This window comes from Egretta garzetta, unplaced genomic scaffold (genome assembly GCF_000687185.1).
Source record: "Egretta garzetta isolate BGI_Z169 unplaced genomic scaffold, ASM68718v1 scaffold415, whole genome shotgun sequence".
Taxonomy (NCBI): Eukaryota; Metazoa; Chordata; class Aves; order Pelecaniformes; family Ardeidae; genus Egretta; species Egretta garzetta.
Window position 1 is genome coordinate 1,471,325 of NW_009259686.1, and position 16,208 is coordinate 1,487,532.

Consider the following 16,208-nt stretch of genomic DNA (forward strand, 5'->3'; position numbering starts at 1 on the left):
ACAAACCTGTTCAGCCACTTGTGTTTTAGAAGTTTACAAGAATAATTAAAATATAATTTCAACCCCTGCTTTGTATTACACACATAGGACTGGAGTAAGTAGGTACTATTCTCTGTTGTGTAATCAGCTTTCTGTGGCTGATTATCTGCTTTGAAGACCGGCAATGTTGTTAAGTGCTGACCTCTGTACCAAGAGTGGTATTTCTGTCCTGTGCACTTCACTTTCTTTGCTCTGTCACTTACTACTTGTTACAGCCACTGTATTACCCTTTGGAGCTGAGCATTCGGTCTTTAATGGGGAGGGAGGGAAGTAACCTCATCTTGAAGTACCATTTTAAGGATTCGAATTATGAATATAAGTACATTTATGAAAAAAAAATGCATCTGGATTTGAATATTGTGCCCTTTGCAGCTAACTCCAAAAAGTTTTACTTAGTCACTTAAGTATCTCAACAGTGTACTTTGTAGATGAAACCTGTACATGACTGGGGGAAGTATGGACTGCAGTTGGGTCTAAGGATTCCTGTGCTTTATGCTATTGTCATGTTATAAAAAAGTAAGCACATTGCCTCTTAAACACATTTTCTTTTTGTTCTTTCTCCACCAAATCTGTATGCATCTTGGGTTTCTGCGAGTTCTTGAACACTCTTGGACTTCAGCTGCCTCCGCGGTCTTCCAGTTCTCCTCCTCCCCAAACATGCCATGACAAGTACAGACTTCCCTCTAGCCCTCTTTACTCCACCCTACTGATGCTGGGTCTGCCATTCTTAATGTTGGTTTTTGCCAGATTCTAGGCTATGTACTCAGTTCTCCTTGATCTCCTGCTGGATTCACTGGTTCACTGGATGCACTGCTGGCACAGTTCCCAGGCTTCTTCCCTCCTCTGCATTTTAGCACATCTTTCAACCTTACTCACTGTGGGGTGATCCTGGAGAGTTTGCTTGCTGGGTCCTGTCTTTCTGCATTTAGCCTTTTCTCTAGCTGTTCTGCAATCATTAAATGCAAATGCCAGCATACTCTGATGTTTTATGGGCCGGAAGCACAGTCATATTCTTATGTGTTTCTTTCTCAGTTTTTATTTAACTTTGCATCTTTCCAGGATGTGCACTCCCACTTGTCAGTGTCTTCCTGTACTCGCTGATAATCCTCCTTGGACTGTTTTGTAAATCCACTATCTCTTTTTCTTTCAAATATTTCTTGAAACTCATTTCTGCAAAGATAGCAAATTAAGTAGTTGGTCTAGGCACAGTAAGCATGGTTTTACTGTGAATGTGGCATGTTCAACTCCATGCTAGTTACCGTTTGTGGCCGTAGCCTTCTCTTCTGCAGATGAGCCCCCAATATGAAATTTTCACTGCTTAAGTAATGTTTTGCATCAATTTTGTATGTAGGAGATTATGCAAGACACACACACACACACAAAAGAGATGGAAACCTGTGTTCTGTTTCAAAAGCAGATGGAAAATTCATCATATTTAACTGCTTCTATTCAGGTGCATAATTTTACCCTCAGCTATGCGGATACTCAGGCAACCTTTACCTGTGTAATGATTTGAGAACCCATAGACAGTTCTTGCAGAATAGGCAAGCGAACTAATTGGGAAATCTAACCTTGCAGACATGCATGCTTAAAGGAATGTGACTTGAAAGTTGAAATTATGCTAAGCTATGAGTTTAAGTTCATAATATATTTAGTATCTAATACAGTGAGATGCATAAAGGCACATAAAGTAGCTGATCTATCATAATTTCAATTAATAGTATTTCTGATTATGATTGGAATTAAGTTATATCTTAGTTTAAGGAAAGACTAGATGCAAGATCAGTATTAAAGAAAAAAACATAATTTAGGTCATCTGTGACATATTTGACTGTCTTCTCAAAATCTCCTCTTATCCTACATAACAAAACTGATACTCTTGTTGCTATCAGCTGCTTCTGATTTGCTCACTTCTGTTGACTATCTCCCTTCCTAAATCACCTTGGCAATGAGCAACGTTCTGTGGGGTACATTTCAAGAAAATTATTTTGAACCTTGAACAGTAAGTTTCTTACAGCTAAAAAAATTTAGCTCAAGTATTCTGATTTTCTTTGGATCCTTACAGTAATTGATGGCGTGAACTAAATACAATATGGACCTATAAAGTGATGATAATGTCTGTAAAAGGAATTGGCTTATATTTTTTCTAAGAACTTGTCTGGTTTTTTTCTTTTTTTAATCCCACAGATGTATTTAGTGATTTTTCCAGAGGGGACTCGTTACAATCCAGAAATACCAAAAGTCATTGCAGATAGTCAATCATTTGCTGAAAAGGAAGGTAAGCAAAAAAAAGTTTTGAAATAATTCTTTTGTTGTGGTGTTAGCATATGTTATTCTATAAAATTGTTGTATAATATGAAGATGATCTCACCTTAACTGGACTGTCAAGCCTGCCTGGTTGATACTTAAGGGTTAGAATAGCATAAGCCAGTGTTTCTCTCACCACAGAGTAAGATGAGAGTAACTTATATACAGACATTTCATACTAATCACATTGAGCAAGAGTATTGATTCTCAAGAAAGCTCCTTTAGTTTCTGTCTGTGTATTTATGGACACTTCTTGCTTTTTCAGGGACATAAGATCCTACACTGATCAGGGCACTGTTCTCTCTAAGTTAAAGTTGTAACTCCAATTACAGTTGTTACTCAATATAAAGAATATTTTGCATAGAGATTGCTGTGCCTTAAAAAATCTTCCATCACTTCGTTTTTAATTACTGTTAGTACTACCATGGCTTTTTGGTCTCTTACCTTCCAGTCTCACCCTTCCTTGGTTGAACTTTATTCTGTAGTCGCTTTGATTGTTGGCGTTGTCTCTATAACCGCAGATGGAATTACTTCATCTTTGGAAGGGCTTGCAAAAAATCTAAGGGTCCCAAGCTTTTTGATTTTTTTTTTTTTTTCTCACATCATATGCACAATACACGTAAACTTCTAAGTCCAACAGTTCAGTGAGCATGCTTCCTGGTTTTGTTTTTTCCTGTTGACCAAAAGTGAAATAATTCACTCTGAAGGTAAACAAAGAATAACAAATAGGTCTGGTAAATTCATTTCTGTTACACACTGAAATGAATTCACAAGTCTGTGAATCAGCCTGTTGATATCATCAAGCTATTAAGTATTGTTAACTCTTGTCCAAAAGGATATATGCTTTTCTTCTCCTCCTTGGGAAGACTGGAATTTGTTTGCGTGTATGAGCAGGAGAGCTTAAGTCATAACGTATTTATTCATCGCTTCAGTTTCCTGTCGGAAATGAAAGTCAAATGTTTCATTTAGATCAGCGGTTCTTTGGGAGTTCAGAGGGGGTGTTTGATAGGGCTTTTTTCCTCTCTCCTCCTTTTTCAGGGAAGAGAAAGGGCTCTCATCATTAATTATTTTAATAAACCTCCTAATTACAGTCTGCAAAACAGTAAAACATTGCTTTTGTGCTTTCAAATCACCTGTTTGTTTCTTCTAGTGCTTTTCTCACCAGTATTGGTCTGATCTTATTTTGTAAGGGTTACTCCTTTTAAAAACTCTCAAGGCAAATATTTATTAAACAAAAAGCATCTCCAATTCTAGTGCATAATCCTCTTGATCTGCTTTTCCTCACTGCTAAATTCTTTTGTTGTTGGTCTCTCTTCAACTTTTTCTATGGAGAGAATGGGAAGCACTGTGCATGGGATCCTGCTTCCCTGCATGTTCGTGCAAAGATTGGTATTCACTTGAATTAGAGCATCCCTTGTACAACCATGCTGAGAAGCAGGGATGGCTGACACCGAAAGCTGCAGACCAAACTACTCTGGTGCCTAAGAGCCATGAGGTACACACCATTACCTCGGGGGTTGCAAGAATGGGGAACTCCGCATGGCCACCAGCAGGAGATGATGACAACCCCCCAGGGTCCCCCCATGCTGCTGTGCAGTGGTGCTGGCCCCAGCTTGTGGCTTCCACCCCGCAGCCCCAGTGCCACCACGGTCCCGGCTGCTGGACGCATGCTGGGGCTGCAGTATGGGAGCTGTGACCAAGCGCCTCGCCAGTTGGTGGTGTGTAAATTCAATGCTTGTCCACGCTCCTTGTAAGCATGCAAGGGCTGTTACGTGACATGGCTGAGTTGAACTAAAAATGCTCATTTGCATGCTTGTCTAAAAGATCCTGGAGGCTTCTTATTTCCTGCAGTTTTAGGAAAGGTAGTAGTACCCAGTAGTTCTGCCAGTCAGAGTAATGAGGGTTTACTGTAACTTACAGTTTAAAATTTGCACTTCATTGCTTGTGGGGGTATAAAGAAGTCTGATCATTTAGTCTTGTTGTCTTAGTATATTTCTTACAGAGCACAGTGCTTCAGTGTTCACTTTACAAACACATAGGGCAATTTTTTCATTTGTTTTATTCCTTGAAATGCAAGCTTTATAATGATTTTTTTTCCTATATTTTTTCACAATTTTATGTTGAGAAATAGTACAAGTGTTATACTGGAAAAATTAAGAAGAATTATACTTCAAATCGATGTTAGTACCAGAGATATACCCAAAGATACCAAAGCTATTCCTAGAGCACAGCCATAACTCATGTTTATCATGCTGTCTGAAATACTGTTTTTGACATAAGTGTGTGTATATGTTTTAGTAGTCTTGCAGAGAGGAAGTATGACAGGGTTTTGTGGGATTTGTGCTTACTTTTACTCTCCATGGGCTGGATTCTCTTCTAGAGAAGGTTCGCTGGTTTAAGCAGCATTATTGGGCTGAACTTAATTACCTGGTCTTTGTGTGACCAGCTGATGATCTGCATCTCACATCTTAATGTTCTTTTTAAGTAAACACCAGTTTTGGACACAGTTGCCGCCTCTTTATAATTGGTCAGTTCAACAACAAGAAATTTAAAAAAAAAAAAAAAAAAAAGGCTTAGCTTGATAGCCAAAAGAATATTTTGACATTGCTGGTTTCCACTATTATGTCTTTCCTCATTGATATGAATATATAAGTAAATCTTATCTATCTATGAAGAGGATGGAAAGATATCAAACAGCAAAAGAATTTAAAGGTGACTGAGGTCACCCTTGAAGGACAGGCAACTTTTTTTAAATACTGATAATACATCATGTTACAGTTTGTTCTGCCATAGGACTTGGGTTCTACACAAAATTTTGACTCCTAGCAAGAGCAGATGGTTTTCCTTTTCCTGAAACACAGGTAAATCAAACACACAGGGTAGCTCCAACAGATCTGGGTAGACATGGGTAGGAATAAGTTGAGACTGAAGGCTCTAAAGCAGAGAAACTTCTAGGGAAGGAATAGGACTGTGTACTTTCTTACTACTTTTAGAAAGAAGTAAAGGGTATTATAATACAGCAAAACATTAAATCCAAATCTTTCAAATTTCTCATTAACTACCTTGCAAGTTCAAGTTGAATTTACTGCCAGGTTTTTGTTTATTAAAATCAAAGAATGCCAAAAACATCTAGAGGTAAAATTGATAAAATTAGGGCATTAGTATTCATGGTTTTCATGTTGGAGACTGACACGTGTGTATCAGCCTTCAGCACTGATAGATTTGACACAGCAAAACTCTATTCTAATTAATTTGAACACTATTGTAACTTCTGTCCACAATTGTATTCAGTGAGATACAGAAAGTTGCTTACTTCCAGGAGTACTGGTTTTATGGTGATGAATAGAGGATGTTGTCATCTAGGGGTAATGCTAGTACCCTCAGAAACCGAAGATTACTCATTTCTACGCATTTTACAAGTGGCAGAAAATTCCAATCAGACCAGATTCTTACCCAGGATAGAACAGGAAGCGTTTTAAACACAAAATACATTTGTTTGATCACATAGGGGAAGAAAAAATGTGCTTCTCAAAGTTCAAAAACAAAAGCAAAAATTACATCTCTAAAACTAAGTTGTTTGGTTACTTGTGGTAGGATTAATGCAGGAGTTATTCATAGAACAAGTTAAATTCGGTGGAGTTGAGAAAATTAATCCAGTATTTATCTTTGGTGGCCAAAATAGAATCATAGAATCATAGAATGTTTTGGGTTGGAAGGGACCCCTCGAGGTCATCTAGTCCAATCCCCCTGCAGTGAGCAGGGACATCACTAACTTGATAAGGTTGCAATAAATAGCAATAGCAAAAAAAAAAAAAAAGCAATATTTACTGGGGTTTCACAGCTACAGCAAACCATGTAAGCATTGTTGCCAGAATATCAGATGAAGATGTCAGATTTTCTCATTTCTGTTGGAGGCAAATGAAACCCCCCGGTTCCAAACCAATGGGGATATGTGCCATGTAGCTGGATTTGAACCTGATACACCTGATTGTCCTTTCCTGATGGGAAGTAGGTGGCTGTGTGAGATTATTCCAGCAATTGCTACCAGGACAGGCTCTCTTTCTTCATGTTTCAGTATGGCTAGTGATTCATGTGTTTTTAATGGGACATCTTGGAAGATTCTCAGAATCAAATTAAATATTTCTTCCTCTCTGGAAGACACAAGAATGTGACAGCATGTGTTTTGACCCTTGTCTTCTGAGCTTTTGCCTTCCAACTTCTGATAATTTAAGCTTATAGTCAGTAATCTTAGCTTAGAGTTCGCTGTAGTTTTCCATTGTACAGAAGTAGTCAGCTAAAGTGATTTCCGTCTTCAAAATCTGATGCATTCATTCAGTTGACTTGCACATTGATGACCCCTTTTAGGCTCCAATCTATTAGTTTAGGCACCTTAAAAGTGCAGCAATTCTTCCATACGGTGGGCTTGAGTTGCTGAGTCCAGGGAATTATATGTAGGTGGCACTCATATTTTCACAGGGATTTAACGCTAATCTTGTCACAATGTTCAAAGGGGTAATTTTTCTCTTATGTATTTATTTCAAACTGTAACTCTTTTAAAGCTGGGTCTTTTTAATAGTACTGGACTATAGAACAAAATTTCTATAGAACTCACAAAATATATGATTATTACTATTTTTTGTACCAGCTTCTGGTATGAAATTTGTTCCATTTATATGTTCCCAAAATATGTATGTATAGATTTCTGATCATTTTCTAGTAGTTAGACCTCTATAATCTTCCAGACAACCACAGGCTTCTCAGTTTTAGGAGGATATTAATTTTATCCAAATGTTAAGAAATGGCATTTTAAAGATTTGAAAATAAATAAGAATAATCCAAAGCTCTCCCACTCCTAATGTTATTAACTCTGAAAAGTCAAAGAGAAAGGGGTGAGAAGCTTTTTAGATTTAACTTGGCTTGCTTTTGCTGAATGAAGACAAAACAATCTTCCCTGGTGAAGAGCATTTATGGGATTTTTTATTAATGTTTGATTTCTAACAAAGGTCATTTAATCAAGCAAACATTTCAGGTATTCATTTATTATCTCCCTTGTTTTTATGCACAAACGTTGCAAATATAAATTTTTTTTAATGCTAAGTTTATCTTAACTAGTATCATGCTTTCTGCTAAGACGTTTGTACGTGCAGGATATGCTTATCTCAAAATTGCTTTTACAGGTCACGTAAAAAAGAGGTATTTCAAATGAGCTAATCGAAAATGTTTCCCTTCTAGATCTTGGCATTGGTTTTAGATTGTATTTTAAAGCAATCTGGAGTATTTAATATCCATACATGTTATTTGGAACTGTCTCTAAAGAAAATCGCTTGTGGTGGTATTTTTTCCACGCACTTTTCATGTAAGCAAGCTTGATGTAAAAGTGCACAGTGAGGTGTGGAAAGGAGAATATAATTTTTAAAAAAGGGGGGGATACCCTGAGTAGCATTTGAGAGACCTACCATTAGGATGAAGAAAGGATTTCTGTTACTAAAAGTCATCCTTGGGAAATTAAGTTTAGGAAGGCAAGAAACTACTGCACACTCTTCTTGAGGGGATTCCTTGCATTTCTTGTACTTTAGTTCATGGTAACAAAACACTTTTTACAAGAGCGTGCAATTTTTTAATACTATCTTCAGCCAAGTCCTATTTAGGTAAGTTGATGGAATAGTAACATACAAATGGATGAGCTCTCCCACCATATGTCGTAAGTGTAACTCTGGACTCTGGTTTCAATTAGTAAGGCTTTGATCACAGGGGGCATTCCACAAGGCTGCTGGGAACTCAGGGCTGGGCGAGTACTTGGGACATGCCAGGTTAACAGCAAAGCTTTCAGTCTAATATCAATCCTGCGCACACATTCACACGAAAAAGGAAAAATAAGGAAAGACAGATCTAACTGGTATTGAAATCAATGAATTCTTTCTCACCCTGCTTTCAGCTTTTGTATTATTGTCAAGTAACAAAGTAATGGTTTTATAGAGGGAAAACAAACCCCTCAGACTAATTCTGACATCCACTTTCAGTGAGCATGTAACTTTTGTTCATGAAGTCTGGTAATGCAAATGGCATACACATAGGGCATTCTTAATTTAGAGCTGGATTTTTTATTGTTTTCATTTAAAAAAGTGGTGTGTGCACGTCAGGGGTACAAATATGACTAGTGGAGCCCAAGGTCTGAAACTGTAGATGGCCTGCCTGCACTGAACAGCTCTGAGTTTTTGGCCTGGATGAAGGGAAGAGGAAGGGAGATCTTCTTGATTGAGTTGTCCTCAGCCATTATGTATGTAACTTCACCCCGGGAGGTTAGATAAGTGATGTTCTGTTTGGTGGGTTTTGTTCTTTTGTGTTTAGACAAAAAATTCAGTTCTGTAGATGTTAATGGTTTGGGCTTTTGTACTTCCCAAACTAAAACCTTAACTTTATTTCGTTCAGTTTTCTTGCAGACTTTCTGAAGTAATTCCGCATCTTACTATAGTCTAGTAAACGGACTTGAATTTGAAGTACCATTGCTCCCTGTATTTCTTCAGATTTTCACATTATTTTCATATTTGTTTATGTCTGTTTATCATTTAGAAGTTAGCTAACATAGAAGAGCAAAGCTATAGCATTTTAAGGTAGAGTATTACATATTAGACAAGAAGTTTGTTTTCTTTGGCATTTAAAATAAAATCTCATGACCTCAAATACTTTGACAGAGAGTCCGAACTTAGTATTGCACAACATTAAAAACAGTTTAAGCACAGTGTGTTTTGTGAATTGGATGCAGGCAGCTTGCCAAGGTAACTATACTGTAACTACTTGGGTTTAAATTCTGTTATGTTGATCTTAGGAAAGATCACCAAATAATTGCAAGAATGCATGGTTAATATTTTTTATAAAATAGATTCTTTAAAAGGATGTGATGAACTCCTGTTATTGCTGCATGTTTGTCATGCACTGGAGTGTTTCTGAATAATGGATTATGGACTTAATATTGATTTTAATTAGATGCATACTCTTTTTGTACTTAAACCTTCAAGAGTTCACTGGTAGCATGTGGAGTAAGAGGGGATTATTCTAGAGTTGCACTTCAGAGATTGTCACTGACCATCTTCATCACCAAAACTGGCCATGGTTTCAAAAAACTCAGCACCAAATAGCCTTAGATACCTAAATTAATTTGTCTAGAGGATTCAGTTCTCAGTGAAGCCTGTTTTCCATTTTACTTCCCCACAGTAATACTTTGGTTAAGGGGAAGATGAGTTGGGCAGGAAAGGAATGACAGGGTTTTTTTAAATATGTTTGGGAATTTGGATCAACAAGAGTTGTGTTGAGTGACATGTCCACACATATCATTGCTGACACAACACTAGAATATTCAGTGCTTCATTTACAGAGTAAACATTTGGAAACATAAGATAATTAGCTGTTTGATGTAACAGTTCACAAGCTAAGAAAACACTACCACTGTGTTATGCTTCAAAATATTTACATGATCCATATAACATTTTGCATAGACAGTTATCACTATTGCCGGTAAAGCTTAGAACAATGACTTCAGAAGGAGTGCTAGTAAATAACCTTTTATCTCTGTGTTCAGACAAGGAGATTCCTAGCAAATATAAAGAAATCAAGTTAATTATTTATACTGAAATTTTCAACTATAAGAATGTTAGAGTGGTTTAGAAATTAGCATTACCTTACAGTGTTTGATAGGTATTTTCATAATTTTAGATCAAAGTACGCTTTGCCAAACAAGGGAGAGAAGTTCAGTGCAAAATCAGGACATAATATATCATCTTTGGAATTGGTTTTGCAAGCAGAGAGATATCAGAAGCAATACAACAATACTTCAGAAAAAATTCTGCTTCCTCTATGAGGAACCAATAGCACTAATGGATGGTTCTTTAAAAATGGACTGAAGAGTAAGCCAATGAAAAATAAGGCTAGAAAGGAATAATTGCAATTTTATCCTGCTACTCCTCTTCAAGGAAGATAAACCTCTTATAGCAAATTAGTGACATTTTTTGTATAATATGCTTTTTTTTCTAGAAGCACTTTCAAGTAAGTGTGGAAGGGCTGTGTTCAGATCATTAAAAGGTTTTGGGGTTTTTTGTTTGTCTCGTTTTGAAAGTCATTGTATAATAAAATTCTGGAAGTAGAATAAAGTTTATACTTTCAAATCCAACGTATTTGTATGTTCTTAAGTATGCTCTAGGTGGAAGTGGTCAGCTGAAGCAAACATGAATATGAAATACTCCTGTTAAGACTTGTGGAGTGCTGTTAACCCTGACGTTCTTGTGTCCTTGGCATACCAATCTCTGTGCCTTGGCCTGGATGGTTAAGGACAACAGTTGATTTCTGTGACTGTGGATTTGTTAGTAGCCAAGTCAGTTGTAAGAAGTTGCTCACAGGGAAACAGAGAAGGTTTCCTCCTTGCTGTTGGTTCTTGGTCCTGTATTTTCTCCCTCCCTGTTTAGTTTTCTGGTGGGATGGTGAATTGAATCAGCTGGTGGGAGGGGGGTACCAGAGCAATACGAGGTTAGCAGCAGGAACAAGCACGCGGAAGAGAGCAGTAAGGGAAACAACTGCAAGGATAAAGTGGAATGTCCCATCTTCTGTAGCAGCAAGTCATTGCACTGGGCTGAAGCTGTCTTGAAGCTGTCATTCCCCAAAGTGAGGACCCTCAGAGTAACCATATCTAACATCCCAGAATGTCCCATTAGGAGAAGAAAGCAAAAGCAGGGAAAGCTAGAATCTGTAGTAGAAAAAAAACCAAAACATATTGAAATTTCTGATAGCATGGTAGCTTTGGGGAAATGTAGCATCCTGTTTAAGCATGTATAGTTTAAGACAACCACTTTTTTGTTACCGTCGGACAGTACTAGGATTGACAAAATTGGTTTGTCCTTTGGAGGTAAAATGCAGAGGAGCATGCTTAAAATTATCTGTGCTTATGCCTCATCTACCCAGTCTGTTTCTGATACAGAATTTCAGGATGTGATGTCCTGTGTGTTTAGTTTTTCTCAGTTAATTTGCGCTTTTTTTACTTCAGTTGGACAAACATAAACAGTAAAGCGAAGTGATATTTCATCCCTTATGAGCCACATTAAAACCATCACCGCTTCTAAAGCAGGAGCTGTAAAAAGGACTCTTTTGTTGAGCAGCCTCTCTGTCACTAATATCATTTAGGATTCCTGTTTCATCTTCTACATGTGCTCAGTGGAGCATATGCAGTGTGCACGTGCACACGCTTGTTCTCTCAACTGAAAATTGAGATTAAAAATAAACCTTTTGTGATTTTGAGTGGGGGTGCTGAAGTTCCTTGGCATGATGTTCGTTTTGTGAATGTAGTCCAGTTTCCTTTCAAACACTGTAATTCTTTTTTTCTTTCCCTCCTCTAGGACTTGCTATATTAAAGCATGTGCTAACGCCACGCGTGAAGGCAACTCACGTAGCCGTTGACACAATGAAAGACTATCTGGATGCAGTGTATGATGTGACTGTAGCTTATGAAGGTACTGTGGACCACAAAGGGCAAAGAAAACTGGCACCATCTATGACAGGTGAGTTGATGTATATTAGACATACATTAGACATACAGCCATATGCTTGTTATATGCAGAACCAACTTCAGGTGCTTTGTAATGCTCTGAAGATCATCTTCCACAGTGCTTCAGCCACCTTACCATACCTTGGTAGGGCATAGTTCATCAGTGACTAGGCTTCACAATGTGACATTCCTGCCCTCTCCTTCATTTCCCTGTTCCATGCAGAGAATATTTCTGTAGACAAAGTCTGCATACAGATGCTCTTCAGAGTTAAAATGAACTTGGGGCCATAGGCAGCAGGTGCCATTCATGTTTCTTCTAGCACTGGGATCTGGCATCATCCTAAATTCTCTCTCTCCTTCCCTCTGCTGTGCTACATATGTCTACATATGATCTAATTGCTGAAATGCATGTATTTTAAAGGGAAAATGTGTAATAGTGGTATTTTACTGGCAATTTTTCAAATTGCTGCACATACCCAGTAACCTTATGAACACTTAACAGCATTTTATGCAAGTGGGCTTCACTTACTGTAGTATTTGAAACCACTTACAGCCCTTAAGAGAAGGGGGTAAATCAGTTGTATGTTCCTCAAGTAATCTGATCAGTAAATAAGTTCTGGCATTTCTGTTGGGGAAAACTCTGGAACAGAGAGCTTCAAGGTTTGTTGGTTTTTAACTGTGCTTGGTGGTGGATTGATTTATTTTTTTTAAATTCATTCATTTACCTGCACCATCACTGGAGGGCCAGATGTCATCTTTCTTTCCAGTTGTAGTTGATATGTTACTCAGCCATATCTGTGCACGACAGTTGCTACTTGGCTCAAAGTGGTACTTTTGAGTCTTCTGCACTACTGATACCAAGTGGGGAAAAAAAAAACCACAGCAGTTTCACAGAGCTGTTCAGACTTTTGGGCAAGGGATGAATCTTGGCTGAAGGACCTTTAGGGAACTTCTTAGTTAATTCCCTGCTCCTCAGCTGGCCCAGTATCACTGGGACTTGTTCCTTCCACTAAAAATAGCTTGTAGCGTGGCTGTTTCCTTGTCACTTCATTAGCAGGTGTAACTTGAGGTGGTGTAAAGTTCACATGAACTCCTTCAAGGTGCTAGTTGCTTAGAGGTACTGGAATTGGCTAACTTTACATTTTCACCCTGTTTAAAATTCTTCTGGATAGGTGAGCAACAAAACTGTTAATGCTGTGTATTAAATCAACACTTGTACTGTTGTACTGTAAGGTCTTGGGTTGGTTTTATTTTATGTACGGTTTGTTCCCAACAGGCATTTTTTTATGGCTAAATATCAAAAGTGCTTTTTATTATTTAACATTTTTTATTTATAATTTTATTTTGAAGTTGATTTTACAGATTTTATTACTTGAAGTTTTGAATGTTTGGGGCGTTTTTTAAATACCTTACGACCTTCTTACAGACTCCTTTGAAGACTGGGTAGCCTCCCTCTTGTCCTGTTACCCAACTCTTTTCAAGACTCCCTTCAAAACAAACAGGATTGTTTCCCCTTCCCTGCAGCATATCTTGTTTCGTGACTTAATTATTAGGCAGTTTCAACAGTTCTCATGCTGGACTTCTCACTGCCTGATGGTTAATTAAACTATTAAAATGTCATTACCTAATGATAAGATGGCAAATGTTCAAATTCCTTATAAGACCTCTTCACCTATTGAACCTTCCAGTTTGCATGAAATATGATACAATTATGGAAAGGGAACCAACGAACTGAATTTCCCTGTTGGCTGTTTCTTGTGTCCGGTGTCAAGTGGTAATCAGATGGTTTGGGGTGGCTACTCTGAATCCAGCCTTTTGGAGACTCCACAGCAGGCAGTCCAGGCGTGCCTTTCAGCCACCCCTACTGTTAGGGCTGGGGTAATTACAGTCTCAGCCTTGGGTAAAAATAAAGGCAGTAACACAGAATGAAGTGAAGCCAACCAGTTGTTACCCATTACAGAGTAGATAAACGAAATATCCATCCAGGGCATTCCATGCTATTGTGGCGTCACATGTATTCCATATAATATAAATTATGTAGATTAAGGACACTTTATAAATTACAGTATGGAACATAGTTGTCATTCTTTTAGGCTCTCCAGACACAAAGTGGAAGAAAAACAATTTCTGTTCTAAGAGGTCAAGATCATTTCACCATTTGTTATGCAGAGGTCCAACAATTGATCTGTTCAGGAATATAATACAGCAAGAATTGAATTACGTGTTGTTAGGCATTTGAGATTTTTTGGCATTATTGCTCTTTTACAGTACTAAAATGACTTTCATTTTCATGTGTGCATTTCATATGAACATTTTGTATTTGTGTCAGTGCTGAATGAGAATTTTGTTTTTCCTTCTCATCGGAATAAAATAGCAGTGCAATCCTGGTAATTTTTAAAAGATAAGGTTGACATGTCTTTTTCAATGTAGCAACTCTGATTGAAATTTATTGCATGGAAAACAAACTTCTGATAAACACAACTTTACTTGAGGACTATATTTCCCATAGTATGACATTTCCCATGTGAATGAAATCTGAATTCCACACAGATATAATGTGCTTTTTGAAATGCATTTTACTTTCAGTTCTATAAATCTCAATTCCTCAGAAGAGCCTCTGCCACTCCTGGAAAAGCCCATACTTACCCAGGGATATGGTCAGCTCTTGGTTGGCCGCTGTCTCCAGTAGTAAACAGAGCAGGTTAAAAGGAACATTTTAGTGACTGTGAGTAGTACGAGCACGCTTTATCTGAGAAATTGTGTTAGTGAACTGTAAATGGGAAAAAAACCTCTGAAGAAAAAATGAATTGCATTTTAAATTTCGTAATATGCAACTCTTAGTGTAAATATCCTTTTTGACTTTTTTTTTTTCAGTCCAGCAAGCTTTAAATATCATAATGTTGACTTGCTCAACAGTTTTAAAACAAAATACAGTATACAAGCAACTGGAAAATAGACATTCACTGTCCTTTCTGCATTAGTGCTTTGAGAAGAACAGTGAATGCCAGGCACGCCTGGTAACATGGTACCATTCTAGAGCAGGCAAATTGTTATAGTATATCCTTTCAAATATCTTGAACTTTTTGTCACTATTTACGCATTTTAATGTTTTGTTGGCACTTTCCAGCTGCAAGTTGTTTGTTTTACAAGACATCAAATTTGATTAGTCTTAGACAGGGACTAAGATTAGATTAGCTTTAGACAGGGATGTTGCTTTCTGCTATTGCTTCACATCCAGTTGTGACCAGCGGACACAATTTTTTTCCTACCATTTATTCATTTTTCATTCCTTTTCGTTCAACAAGTTTGGATCTTGGTATGTTTCCAGTGGAAGCTTGTCCTGCACATGGCAGCCTTTCCAAAGAATAGCGATTTCCCATAGATTTCTCCCCTCTCACTACTGAAGAGAGTTTGTCCAGATAATTAATGAGAGAAAGTGGTGGTCCTACTTAGGGAGGACCATGCTGCTAGACAGTATTTATCTGTGGTCACTGGAGTAAGATGCAAATAATGATGTGGCACAGCTGAAGTGCCTCTCAGGTACTGAATTCTGGAAGGACTATTTAGAAGGGAAAAGGAGGGGGCGAAACTCTTGTGCTGGATTTGTTGATACTGCTTTACTACACTGTCATCAAGTAAAAACTCAAAATAACCTTGGGAAGAAAGAATGAGAACCTAGTTTTCCCCTTTCTGAACAAATGTCCTAAGTGTTCGCATCCAGCTTTGCATGGTGTTAAGGGGTAGGTCTCGTGGGACGTGGGAACTGTTGTCATTCTTGCACCTGAAAGACCGTTATGTACACATCTACATCTTTATTATTCTGCCTGAAGGCTTTAACATAACCAGATGGTATTTATCTGGCCATTGCAGATGAAAGAGTATGTGAAATAGCAGCATGTGACAATGATAAACACTGAATAAAAATAGCAAGTACATGTAGACTCTGTCTTAAAGAAGTCAGAGGAATTCCTGAGAATTATTGACCCTGCTGTGTATCAATTCCAGAACAAACACTTTGAAAGCATGTGTATGTATGCATTTCTGAAAATCCGTACATCACTTTGATCGGTATAATTTGAGGAGGTCAGACTGGCCTGACTTCCCTAGGGGAAATTATACTTTTCCAAATGCTCGCACTTTTGTTAGGACCCAGTTAGACAATGAAGTACGGGACAACTGAAAAGAAACTGGAGCAATAGAAACCAGTCTTGGTCTGGTCTCTGGTCCAAATTTCATCACATCCATTGACTTTCAAGGTCCAAAGAATGATAACAAGCACATGATTATAGATATGTTAAAAAACTTAAAAACCTAAATTAATAAACTGATAAAC

General features: G+C 37.7%; 1 protein-coding gene across 1 annotated transcript in view; it reads left to right on the top strand.

Annotated features, from left to right (window-relative positions):
- AGPAT5 (1-acylglycerol-3-phosphate O-acyltransferase 5) overlaps nt 1–16,208 on the top strand; it is a 61,455-nt gene that overhangs the window by 28,357 nt on the left and 16,890 nt on the right. Inside the window, exons 7-8 of the mRNA XM_009638765.2 lie at nt 2,227–2,317; nt 11,727–11,888. Of these exons, the coding sequence (XP_009637060.2) occupies nt 2,227–2,317; nt 11,727–11,888 (253 nt within the window). The remainder of the gene's footprint in view (nt 1–2,226; nt 2,318–11,726; nt 11,889–16,208) is intronic.